The 13,703-nt window shown below is 42.1% G+C and overlaps 1 protein-coding gene across 1 annotated transcript in view; it reads right to left on the bottom strand.

The window, feature by feature from the left end:
* Window positions 1–4,274: 4,274 nt before the first annotated feature.
* The window catches only part of LOC140210389 (BSD domain-containing protein 1-like), a 30,461-nt gene continuing 21,032 nt past the window's right edge, over window positions 4,275–13,703 (bottom strand). Inside the window, exons 8-11 of the mRNA XM_072279312.1 lie at window positions 13,132–13,210; window positions 11,664–12,143; window positions 4,614–4,717; window positions 4,275–4,523 (exon numbers count right to left, since the gene is read on the bottom strand). Of these exons, the coding sequence (XP_072135413.1) occupies window positions 4,479–4,523; window positions 4,614–4,717; window positions 11,664–12,143; window positions 13,132–13,210 (708 nt within the window). The 3' untranslated portion in view covers window positions 4,275–4,478. The remainder of the gene's footprint in view (window positions 4,524–4,613; window positions 4,718–11,663; window positions 12,144–13,131; window positions 13,211–13,703) is intronic.

Genomic DNA, 13,703 nt, shown 5'->3' with positions numbered 1-13,703 from the left:
TAAACACGGGGATTTCTGTAGATGCTGGAAATCCAGAGCAATACACATGCTTACAAAATGCTGGAGGAACTCAGCAGGTTAAGCAGCCTCTATGGAAACGAATAAACAGTTGACGTTTCGGGCCGAGAAAGGGTCAGGAATTTGTGCACATCACCTCCGGCAAGGTCCCCTCCTCCTTCCCTTTTTCCTATGTTGTACTCTCTTCTCCAGCTCTTTACCTTTCCTATTCACCTGGTTTCACCTATCACCTTCTAGATATCCTCCCTCCCCTCCCACCCCGCACCTGTTTATTCTGGCATCTTCCCCCTTCCTTACCAGTCCTGAAGAAGGGTCTCGCCCGGCAACGCCGACTATTTAATCATTTCCGCAGATGCTGCCTGACCTGCTGAGTTCCTCCAGCATTGTGTGTGCTGGTCTGTAGTTCCAACATCAGCATAATCTGTGTTTAAGATTTGCTGCTCCGTCCAATTAGTTAAATTATTAATAAATAAATTATAATTATTAATATAAGCGTATTCATTAATAACCTGCTCCATAAAGCACGGAAGTTATACTACTTCATCAATGAACAAACTGGCAGAAATTCCTGATGGAAGGGTCTCGGCCTGAATCTTTTATGGACCCCAAGAGTTAAACAAGCGCGTACAGTGCCTCTTCCCGCCCACTCCCACGTTTAAAGTTATTGCTCTAACATACGGTGCCGTACTATTCTATGTTCTATTCTGCTCAGTGAAGGCATCATTACCATAAGAGAGCCCTCTCGGTCAGTGTAGTGCGGGGTCCGGTAATGAAGAGACGCGCCGCTACTGCCGCTACAGCAGCTGTCCGCCTTTGGGCTGAAATGTCTCTCGCGGGTTCATGTGTCACAAAGACGCTTTGTCGTTGCGTTAGCGCCTGCTCCCGGGACTGCTGCCCTTTACACAGGAACTGCTCCGGAGATGTATGGCTTTGATCGGGATCTGTTCAAAAGCCCGTGGCATGCTCGGTTCCCTGCTCCAATGGGTGTTAAGCGTGTGTGGTATCCCTGGCTCCGCTAATCTCGCACTCGGCCGGTATTACTCATTGGACCCCAGACCCTTACACCCTACTTGGGAGCCGGTCCCTCTCTCGGGTGAAGGTGTTTCCTGTCCAGGCTGATTCTGTATACATCCCACTTCCTCACCTTTCCCTACTAACCAGACGGTGATCCATTTTGCCATCCAGAAACAGGGGGTCTACCATGGGGGTCTCTCGACGCGGATTCCCGCGGCTGCCTGTAAGGAATTTACACGTTCTCCCCGTGACCTCGTGGGTTACCCTAGGGTGCTCCAGTTTCCTTCCACAGTCCAAAGATGTAGCGGTCGGTCATTGTAAATTGTCCCATGATTAGGCTAAAATTAATTCGGAGGATTGCTGGGCAATGCGGCTCCAAGGAACTATTCCGCGCCGTAAATAAAGCTATCTTCCTTTACATTGGGGACCTGGAGTAAGTCACATTTCTTCCCCTTTTTGATGTTAGAACAACTGAACCTCTTGACCATATCTCCATGCTTTTTTGTGCTATCGAGTTGCTGCCACGTGATCGGCTGGTTGGAAGCACTCACAACATGCTGGAGGAACTCAGCAGGTCGGGCAGCATCCGTGGAAAAGATCGGTTGACGTTTCGGGCCGGAACCTTTCGTCAGGAAAATTGTATTAACAAGCAGGTAGACAGGTGTACCGAATAAAGTGGCCACTGAGCGTATTTCTTGAAGTATTTCTTTGAGCGTATTTCTTTGCGTGCACAAAGCAGCGAGTCCTCAGGATTCCGTTGCTGAGAGCGGGCCATAACCCGATCTCTTTACAAGCCGGAAATAACTAAATCTAAGCGCAGGAGAGGATCACCGAAACTGCTGCGACTGGCGCAGGCATAGCGATTATCTGCCGATCTCACTGACTCAGTGACTGAGTGAGGCTTCATCCGCCTTCTCCCTCGCTTGGTCTCACCTATCACCCGCCTGTTTCTACTCTTCCCAACCCCACCACCTTCTTACTTTGCCTCTTCCCCCTTCCTTTCAAGTCCTGATGAAAGGTCTCCACCGAAAACGTCGATTGCCGGCTCCTCTCCATAAGTGCTGAGTTCCTCCAGCATTTTGAGTGTGTTGCGCACAGCAGTCCTCCAAGAGAACCACAACCTTGTCGTGGTTTGGTGGAGACTTGCGTGCCCTCAGTGACCCGGGGAATTACACTGGCTGGGTCAGGGCTTTATGCTTTGGCTCTTCGGAGGGTTACCCATGCCAAACAGGTCAAAGGTTAGAGGAAAGGGGAAGAAATGTGATCTAAGTGACTTTGACAGTGGAATGATTGTTGGTGCCAGATGGGGTGGTTTGAGTATCTCAGAAACTGCTGAACTCCTGGGATTTTAGCACACAGCAGTCTTATACAGAATGGTGTGAAAAACAGAAATACATCCAGTAAGTGGCAGTTCTGTGGGTGAGAATACCTTGTTAATGAGAAAGGAGGATGGCTAGACCGGTTTAAGCTGACAGGAAAGTGAGAGTAACTCAAATAAGCGTGCTTTACATAATGGTGTGCAGAACAGCATCTCTAAACGCACAACACTTCGAACGTTGAAGTGGATGAGCTACAGCAGCTGTAGACCTCACCGGGATCCACTCCTCCACTTACTGCAATAAAGTGGCCACCGAGTCCATATATCACTGACCACCTTTCCAGTGGAAAGCTTCTGAAACCAGAATGTTTCTCTAGCCCTGGGGTGCACAGACACCTCGCTTAATGGTAGGTGTCCATGGTATAAAAAAGGTTGGGAACCCCGGCTCTAGTGGAAAGCATATGATCCGGATGGAGTGTCTGGCCAAGTACTGAAGATCTATGCTGACCAACTGCCTGGTGTATTCACGGACATCTTCAATCTCTCATTCCAGCAGTGTGTGGTATCCTCCTGCTTCAAACAGGCTTCAATCATACTGGTGCCCAAGAAGAGCATGGTAACCTCTCTAAATTACTCGCACCCAATGCCACTTACATCCACAGTGATGAAATGTTTTGAAAGGCTGGTGTTGAATCATATCTACCCCTGTCTGAATGGTGATTTGCATCTGCTCCAATTCACCTACCAAGGCAATCGGTCTACAGCAGATGCTATCTTGTTGGCTGTTTATACAACTATGGAAAATCTGGACAGCAAAGATGCATACATCAGCATGCTCTTTATCGATTACAGTTCAGCATTAAACACCATCATCCCCCCCAAAACTAATCGGAAAACTCCAAGACTTGGTCCTCAATACCCCCTTGTGCAATTGGATCCTGGATTTCCTCACATGTAGACCCAGTCAGTCTGGACTGGCAGAAACATCTCCACAATCTCCATCAGCACAGGATGTGTAATTAGCCCCCTCTCTACTTGCTTTACACCTCTGATTGTGCGGTTAAGTACAGCTCCTACAACATATACAAGTTTGTTGCTGACACCGCTCTTGTGGGCTGAATCAGCATACAGGAAGAAGAAAGAAAATTTGGCTGACTGGTGTCCTAACAACAACCCCGTACTCAATGTCAATAAAACCAAGGAAGTATTTCTAATTAAGATGCATAAAATAAAGGTCTCCATTCACTTAAATTAAGAACTACTATTCCTCTCTCCTCTTCAGACCTAGTGCAAACTATGTGGTGAGAGTCCATCACAAGTAGAGGAGATTTAACCCATGTTTTCTCTCACATGTTAAGACCCATTAGAAGCCCAGCCATCTGCTTGGCATAGACCACTGACACCAATTTTCATGTGCCCATGTTTAAAATACTGAAGTTGCCATCAGTTACATGATGTGATGGCAGAAGGCTGCTACCTTCACTACAGAAAATCAGCTAATAAGGTTTAGAACAATATGACGGCTCTCCCATATGTACACCCATCAAAGTTATTCATTTATTTATTGAGATACAGCGTGGAATTCTGGCCCTCTGAGCCAAACCACCCAGCAATCCACTGACTTAATTCTAGCCTAGTCATGGGACAATTTACAATGACCAACCGGTACATCTTTGGACTGTGGGAGGAAACTGGAGCGCCCCAAGGAAAACCATGGAGCGAACGTGCGAACTCCATACAGGCAGCAGCGGGAATTGAACCGGGGGTTGCTGGTACTGTAAAACATTGTGCTAACCACTACGCTACCGTGCTGGCCCACTTTCAGCATTCCACAAGACTATATAATAATCCTGAATACCTTTAAAAGGAAAGTTCATATTTTTTCTACAAAAATAATAACCAAGGCTACCATTTGCTTCTATAAATGAAATTTAATGTTTTATATACAAACATTTGTACTCCTTACCTCATGAAGCTACACAATAAGTTAAGAGTGACAATTATTTATAAAAAGTTGTAAACCTGACTACCATGATGCAGAATGCAGAAAAAGGCAATTGATTGTGCAGGTTACAAATGCTTTTTTGCAATCAACTCTATTGACTGTAGCAAAAGGAGCCAAAAGATTTCACTCCTGTTCACATACCCAATCTTCCCACTCTTCGATCTCAAGCTGCAAAATAAGGGAAAATAATTTTAATTGTAGTTTAGTGGCCACCTTCTAATCTATAGACACATAGACATTGCAGAATAAAGCAAGCACCTCTCCCAAGTCTTCAGCTCGGGATAAAGTCATCTGGATTTCTTCTTCAGTCATATCTAGATCAAGGTCTTCATCCCAGTTTTCAACAGAGTTTGCGGTGCTTTCTGTAAATGAATAAAAAGAAACATGAAGATGCAATTCACTATATCTTGCTACAGAAAAAAGTTTCCAGTTGTTTTCTAATATTCTGTTTGTTAAAAGGCCTTTCAAAATACAACGTCATAAGCCTTAATAACCATGTAATAGCTTAGTTCTGCAAAATAGGTCATGCACCTGTTGCAACATGAACCAAGTTTCATGACCCATTATTAGATGACATTTTTATATGCTAAAGATCAAAGGTAACAGTATGACAATTCATTACATCATTACAACATTTCCACTTTTCCTAGACCTTGCTGAGAATTTCAAGTACGTTACATTTATATTCTTTTTCCAACAGTGCTTGAAATGGCCAAATTCTAACCTACACACTCCTTTATATGTGGGCACATTGAGGAAGTCGTATAGCAACATGGACTCACTTGAAAATAATTTTTCCTCATTACCCACCCTAACCCACTTTGAAGACTTTAATAAAAAGATCTCCATTTACTTCATGTACTGTAGGCACATTGACCTCTTAAATCAGATCATCTCCACCTCTCACCCCTAACAAGAACAAGGATGTTCTGTGAGTCTGTGGTGGCCAGTGCTATCATGTTTGCTGTTGTGTGCTGGGGCAGCAGACACCAACAGAATCAACAGACTCATTCGTAAGGCTAGTGATGTTGTGGGGATGGAACTGGACTCTCTCATGGTGGTGTCTGAAAAGAGGATGCTGTCTAAGTTGCATGCCATCTTGGTCAATGTCTCCAATCCATTACATAATGTACTGGGTGGGCACAGGAGTACATTCAGCCAGAGACTCATTCCACTGAGATGCAGCACAGAGTGTCATAGGAAGTCATTCCTGCCTGTGAACATCAAACTTTACAACTCCTGCCTTGGAGGGTCAGACACCCTGAGCCATAGGCCGGTCCTGGAATTATTCCATAATTTACTGGCATAATTTACATATTACTATTTAACTATTTATGGTTCTATTACTATTTATTATTTATGGTACAACTGTAACGAAAACCAGTTACCCCCGGGATCAATAAAGTATGACTATGACTAACACTGAAAACAATTACAAAATAGTTATATTTCTTCTCTACCATCCCACATATATATGAGTATGAAGTGGTAATATGATTAAAGTTGCAACCATCTATTACTATAAAATTGCATTGATTCTTCCAATTCTTGATCAACCATTGTGGGAACTGTGTTGTTATCAGCTTTCCTAGCATCTTACTAGGCAATGAAGAACACACAGATATACACAGTACTTGTAACAATCTGTTGAAAGAACTCCACACTGAGTTGCCTGCTTATCTACCATAACTTAGTGCCACTAGTATTAGGTTTAAGATATATGTCCAGACAGCTGATAAATTTTACTTTCTGATGTTTGATAATTATTTGCTGTGAAAAGTAAAACGTTTTACTTAAAGTACATATTGTTCTGTACTGGTCTTCATACATGGCTTAGCTACTAAACCCTGCGGAACCGTTTCTACGGACAGGAGGAAGAACAAAGCTGGGTTACTGGTGTCTTAAAACCAGTTGCTTCGGGCGAAATCCTGGATGAGCCGTGTTTGCCAGCTCATCTAGCTGAAGGAAAACCCTTGCTGCCTTGTGGTTAGATCCACTCATGGGGAAGGTTTTGGGAATAAACCATAGCTAGAGTCCCTAGGGGAGGCCTAGGTTGAGTTCAATGCTGACTGACAAATCCTGCGATGCTGATGGTGGCAAACTGTATCGATCTCTGCCGTTCCTTTGGGTTCATCAGATGCGTGGAGGGAGGGAGCCTGCTACATGGGCGACAGCTTGCTACCCTGTACTGCCCTGGCCTGCTTATCTGAACAGCTAAGATGCAATTTCCATGGTTGACCCTGACCAACAGAAGCCTCAAAAAACATATTATTTTAAAGTTATTATTACACTTTACAGGTTATTTCTAATGTCTGATAGGTTTTATTTCTGAGATCTGACAATGTCAATATGAGTACCTGAGTTTAGAATTCCTCAGGACTGCTCAGTATAAATTTCAAAGATTTAATGATAAGTTCTATGTTTACATCTAAAATTCAGAACATGAGTAATTTACATCAATGACCAAGACAGTCCAAGGAAGTGCTGCCACAACCCACAAGTGTCACCTGCTTCTGGCATCAACTCCGCATACCTGCAATTTACTCACTGGTACACCTTTGGAATGTGGGAGGAAACTGGAGTAACTGGAGGAAACCCACATGGTCACAGGGAGAGCGTACTTACAGTGACTGGAATTGAACCCGGATCGGTGATCACTGGCACTGCAAAATGTTACACTAATTGCTATGCTACTGTACTGTACCACCTTATTCAAGCAAATTATCCATTTTTCTCTATTTTAACTGCACAAGATCAAAGCAGACTCAATTTCTCTGTCATTCGAAAAGAAATACTATATATTTTAAGAAGTGAAAAACACAATGTGTAAGCCGTCTGCCATTATTAAACTCCTGGTGCATCAGTTCAGGTTTTTACAGAATAACGTTATTTTACATTTTCATTTTAAAGCATTGATCATTTTTTTGGACCAATGTTTGAATCTTTAATCTTTTCCTCTTAAGCTGCTTCCTTTCAACCGTCTGGTAATTGATCAGGTTTAAGGTAAGCTGGTTTTTCTGTAAAGAACAGTCAAAGACAGGATTTCAGATAGAGTTAAAAATGTGTTTGGGGCCAACTTCTCATCCCCACTTGCACCATCTCAATTTAATATCGTCATTTTATTATGTACACATAAACACAGACATAACATTTTAACAAAATCTCTTAACAGTGATCAGTAAATATGTGGAAATATAACCATATATAACCATATAACAATTTCAGCACGGAAACGGGCCATGTTGGCCCTTCTAGTCCATGCGGAACTCCTACTCTCACCTAGTCCTACCGACCTGCACTCAGCCCATAACCCTCCATTCCCTTCCTGTCCATATATCCATCCAATTTAACTTTAAACGATAACATCGAACCTGCCTCAACCACTTCTGCTGGAAGCTCATTCTACACAGCTACCACTCTCTGAGTAAAGAAGTTCCCCTTCATGATACCCCTAAACTTTTGCCTTTTAACTCTCAACTCATGTCTTCTTGTTTGAATCTCCCCCACCCTCAATGGGAAAAAGCCTATCCTGTTCTGGCCTTTAGCATGTATCTAAACTGAAATATGTTATAAAATTCATGTCATTGTCAGAGGCTGGTCTACATTGTAATTTGTTAAAAGCAGAATTTCAACTGTCCTCTGGCAATTTTACCTCACAGTAATACACAACTATGAAAGGCATCATTGTGCCGGAGCAGCAGCGCCACCTAGGAGAAATGTGAACTGGAAGATAACGTTGGAGGAATGAAAGGCAGGGATGAAAACCAATCTATTATCCAAGACAGAAATAATCATCAGAAATAAAGTCTTGAGCTGAAATAGAAACTCACTAGTCACAACCATAATCAGTAAAGCTCCATGAAAATCACAGAGATATCAGCCAACAAGTTACCCACAGTTTTTTGGACCGTACCTCTTCCCATCCTGTCTCCTGTAAAAATGGTATTCCATTTTCTCAGTTTCTTTGCCTCTGCCACATCTGTTCCCAGGACGCAACTTTCCATTCCACCCCACCATCCAACACGTTATCCTCCACAACTGAATCTTTATGAAAGCATTGGTGTGTTAACAGATTTGACCCATTAGGGACAAAGAGAAATACAACATATCTTTATGCTTCAGTTGTAACACTAAAAATGAGTCTGGAGTTTTGGACTGATCAGACTTCCAGAAGCAAACAGGGAATATTTGATATATGCTGGCTCGAGGTCAGTATAATTGAACCAAGAATGAAAATGTACACGTTGAAACATAGAACACAGAACCGTACGGCACAAGGAAATTCCCTTTGGCCCATAACATGCCAAACTAATGAAACTAGTAATGACATGTCCCCTAATCACCAATGCCTACACAATGCCCATACACCTCCATTTCATGCTCACTCGAGACTACTCCGATTGTGCTTGCTTCCACTACCACTCCAAGCAACACACTCTAGGCACCCACCACTCTCAGTGTGAAAAAACAACCACACCAACGCATTTTCTTTGCACTTAACCGACCCCCCCCCCACCTACCCAAATTCATGCCCTCTGGTATTTGAGATGGAATTGAATCTAAAGTGAACACAGAATGCAAGGCTGCTTACAGGAAAATGTCAGTATGGCTGTGCTATACACAAAACCAACACTCAGTATAGAAATGAAAGTACAAAGGTAGGAAAAATAGAACGAAAGGTTTAGGTTTGAAGACTGTGGGTGGGGTCAGTCAATACTGAGAAGTAATTACTGTTACAGGTTCTCATGCAAGTTGCTTTGCAGCATTGACTGCTCTTCATCCCCCCATAACCATCCATCGTTGTATTTCAAACAAGAGAAAATCTGCAGATGCTGAAAATCCAAACAACATACACAAAATACTGGAGAAACTCAGAAGGCTAGGCAGCATCTATGGAAAAGAGTAAACAGTCAACATTTTGGGCCAAGTCAACATTTCCAACTGGAGAAAAAAGGATGAGGATTAGAGTTAAAAACTGTGGGGAGGGGAAGGGGAAGTGGAAACACAAGGTGATAGGTGAAACTGGGAGGGGGAGGAGTGAAGTAAAGAGTTGGGAAGTTGATTGGTGACAGAGCTACAGGACTGGAGAAGGGGGAATCTGATAGGAGAGGAGAGAAGGCCATGGAAGAAAGGAAAAAAGGGAGGAGCACCAGAGGGAGGTGTTGGGCAGACAAGGAAATAAGGTGAGAGAGGGAAATGGGGATGGGGAATGGTGAAGGTGGGGTGGGGGCATTACTAGATGTTCATGCCATCAGGTTGGAGGCTACCCAGATGGAATATAAGGTGTTGTTCCTCCAGCCCGAGTGTGGCTTCATCACAACCATTGAGGAAGCCATGGAAAAACATATTGGAATACTCCTACAGGATGTTCATAATGGAAAGTTGGCGATAGTAATGTCATAGTACACATGTCGAGGGTAGATTGTTAGATTGTTAAACACTTTCTGAAAGGAGGTGGTCTGCCTGGCACCTAAAGGGCAAAACCATTGGTCCATGTTAACTGTTACCCAAGCCTTTCTGCTTGCAAACATGGATTGCTTCATTACATAAAGAATTCCAAATGGAACAGGCATTTCACAGAGAAAACAGTTTGCACAGAACCATCCTCTGTCCCTTTGCTCTAAAAACCCTTCATTAATTAATATCTCCTGTCTTCCACTTTATCAGCACTTTTCCTGTAATCTTTGTCCTTTCCCTTTCTTTTCCTCCTCTTGTATGTGCTTAAAATTTGTTCCCACTCTTCATTTTTTCCCAGTTGTGATCAAAGATTGTCAACTTGATGCTACTTCTCTCTTCATGGATACTGCTTGAATGAGTAAGCATATTCCGTCTGGGTAGCCTCCAACCTGATGGCATGAACATTGACTTCTCAAACTTCCACTAATGCCCCACCTCCCCTTTGTACCCCATCCGTTATTTATTTATTTACACACATTCTTTCCCTCTCTCTCCTTTTTCTCCCTCTGTCCCTCTGATTATACCCCTTGCCCATCCTCTGGGTCCCCCCCCTCCCCCATTTCCTTCTCCCTGGGCCTCCTGTCCCATGATCCTCTCATATCCCTTTTGCCAATCAACTGTTTAGCTCTTGGCTCCATCTTCTGTCTTCTCCTATCATTTTGGATCTCCCCCTCCACCTCCCATTTTCAAGTCTCTTACTACCTCTTCTTTCAGTTAGTCCTGACAAGGGGTCTTGGCCCGAAACGTCAACTGTACCTCTTCCTAGAGATGCTGCCTGCCCTGCTGCGTTCACCAGCAACTTTGATGTGTGTTGCAAGCATTTTCTATTTTTATTTCAGATTTCCAAAACCTTGGTATTTTCCTTTCGTATAAGTACAGTAAACAATAGTTTATTATATAGCTAAGGTGCTGTGACAGAAGGACTAAATCATAACTCTAGTACATCTAATTACAATAAAAATAAAACTGACAAGTGATGTAATAGAAACTGTACCAGTAAGTGAGGTTCAGATAAGAATTTAAACAACTGGTAATCTACTGATGAACTCTGTTCGGCTGTGAAAGAAGGAGGATTGAGCAATGGGCTTGTATACCCCATCCCATAAACACTCAGTTCTACAGAAACACCAACAGAAGCTCCAAAGTCCTCATCCCTGGGAGAGGAAGGATCTTTGAAGATGGGCTACACCTGGGGACAACTTGAAAGACTGGTCTATAACCGAGGACTCTGGCGAGATGCTGTCAGCAGCTTAAGCCCCAGTAGGGGTGATGGGCTTAAGTAAGTAACTAAACTACTGATGACCAATCTTAGATTTTAAGAACAAAAAAATTGACACAGAATTGGAAATAAAATTGCTTTTCTGATTATTCATTGAGCAGAGTCACAGAGCTGTATGAATCAATCCCAGAATCTGACCTGTTGAGAGAAAAATCATTTGGCATTCACTAACCCATTGCTATGCAGAAACTATGGGTTTCCAACTCAGCTTGTACAAGGTATCCTGCTGAAGGGTGTCATCAGAAATGCTGCCTGACTAGCAGAGTACTCCCAGCATTTTGTGAGTGTTGCATAAGATATCCAAGATCCGCAGAATGCCTTGTGTTTGTGCAAAGTGCAGCTTAGATTGGAAAAAAGTGTAGTTTAAATCATTCTCCAAGTGCCTGTTGTGACTCACCACCAGGCTATAAGTGTAATCCCAAGTTAGAACCTGTCCCAGATATGACACAATGACAGGTGTCAAGCAAAAAAAAACCTACAAGAAGAGGGAAAAAGTAAAAACTGTCAGAAAAATCCTGTAGGAAAATAAATATGTTTGAAATGCAGTTTGATATGGTTAAAGAAAATCTCACCTTTTGCTAAAGTTGATTCTTTGACATTATAATCAAATTGTAATTTTGAATTTTGGCCAATGTTAGACAGTGAATGTATATTCTCAATATTTCTTAGGTTAGAAGTAGAGAGGGGACACTCAGCAGAGTCTGTAGCATCCACGTCAGCATATTTGCACTCCAGCATTTCATTATGCATTCCTTCTTCCTTTGAAGAACTTTTACACCCATGCGGTCTTTCAATTTTCAGCAATGGTTCTGCCATTTTCCTGGCTTCCCCCACAGAGGCTTTACATTTGATTCTTTCACTGTCTGCAACAGAAAGCTTTGCAAGTTGCTGGGGTTCATGCGATGTGCCTTCTGGTAGACTTGCCATGGTGATTCCTAGACCAGGTTCTGATTTTTCAGAAGTTCCTCTTGGCTTCAAGCTGTTGTGTATGTCTTCAGTTTCCAGATTTCTATAATTTGGTCTATCTTCAGCACTTGAGGTATCAAATTCATCTGAGCAGAAAAACAAAAGTTAGAGGATCACATTTCTCATTTTTTTTCATGTCTTATTGTGGTGTTAATGAACAGTCTTTATGATAATACCACTACTTTGCCTTTGTTTATATTACCTAAAAGATGCATCAGATGTGTAGAAACACTAATAATCTAATGAGTAATTCTATTGATTTATCTGGTACATTTGGATTAATTAGTGGGAAAGACCATTAGTTCAATCTTGAAAATATCAACAAGCTTGAATGTATCCAACTGTTGTACTTTATTGATATACATTAAAATATTACATATACACATATACATTCTACAGATGTACGGTGGAGTGCATTCTGACAGGCTGCCTCACCGTCTGGTATGGGGGGTGGATGGGGGCTATTGCACAAGATCGAAGTAAGTTGCAGAAACTTGTAAAATTAGCTCCATCATGGGTACTAGCCGTCATAGCATTCAAAACATCTTCAAGGAGCGATGCTTCAGGAAGGCGGCTTCCCATCATTAAGGACACCCACCACTCAGAACATGCCCTCTTCTCATTGTTACCATCAGGAAGGAGGTACCGAAGCCTGAAGGCACACGATCAACAATTCAGGAACAGTTTCTTCCCTTCTGCCATCTGATTTCTGATGGACATTGAACCCATGAAAACAACCTCACTACTTTTGCAATACTTATTTTAACTTAGTTATTTAATATAGATATATACAGTATACTTACTGTAATTCATTTTTTCTATTTATCATACATTGCATTAACCTGCTGTTGCAAAGTGAACAAATTTCACAACATATGCTGGTGATATTAAGCCTGATTCTGACATTATGGATTAGAAGATAATAAGATATAATTGAAACTATTGTTCAATTTACCTATGGATAAATTACCTAGGATTGTGTATAAGTTCTTATTTCTGAATTGTTTTTTGTATAAGATTTACTTTAATTTATTCCAAAAACATTTCAAGAGGATTATCAAAAGATTTCTATACCTTCATCATCCCACTTGAGGTCCTCAGAGTGCACAGTTTGCTCTGCTCTTTCTTTCAGAGCTGTTCTCCTTGCTTCCTCCTAATTAAAGGTTAGAACAAGGATTATATCTAAAGATTAAACTGTAATATCATGTCCTTTTAAATACTGCAGAACTCCTTTTGTTTCAAACTTTATCTTGCCATAACAAAATCTTGCCATAATTTCATCTACACAAAATGTTGTCGCAGGAAAGCAACATCCATCATCAGGGACCCCCACCACCCAGGAACCAAGGACGTGCTCTCCCCTCACTGCTGCCATCAGGGAGAAAGTACAGGAGCCTCAGGACTCTTCTTGAGCCACCAGGTTCAAGAACAGTTATTACCCCTCAACCATCAGGCTCGTTACCCAAAGGGAGTAACTTCACATCATCATTGATATGTTCCCATAACCTGTGGACTCACTTTCAAGGACTCTTCATCTCATGTTCTTAATATTTATTATTATTTCTTTTTGTATTTGCACAATTTGTGTCTTTTCTACACTGGTTGAATTCCCAAGCTGGTGCTGTGTTGCATTGATTCTATTATTG

The sequence above is a fragment of the Mobula birostris genome, chromosome 2 (genome assembly GCF_030028105.1).
Source record: "Mobula birostris isolate sMobBir1 chromosome 2, sMobBir1.hap1, whole genome shotgun sequence".
Taxonomy (NCBI): domain Eukaryota; kingdom Metazoa; phylum Chordata; class Chondrichthyes; order Myliobatiformes; family Myliobatidae; genus Mobula; species Mobula birostris.
This window is presented reverse-complemented; position numbering and strand designations above follow the sequence as displayed.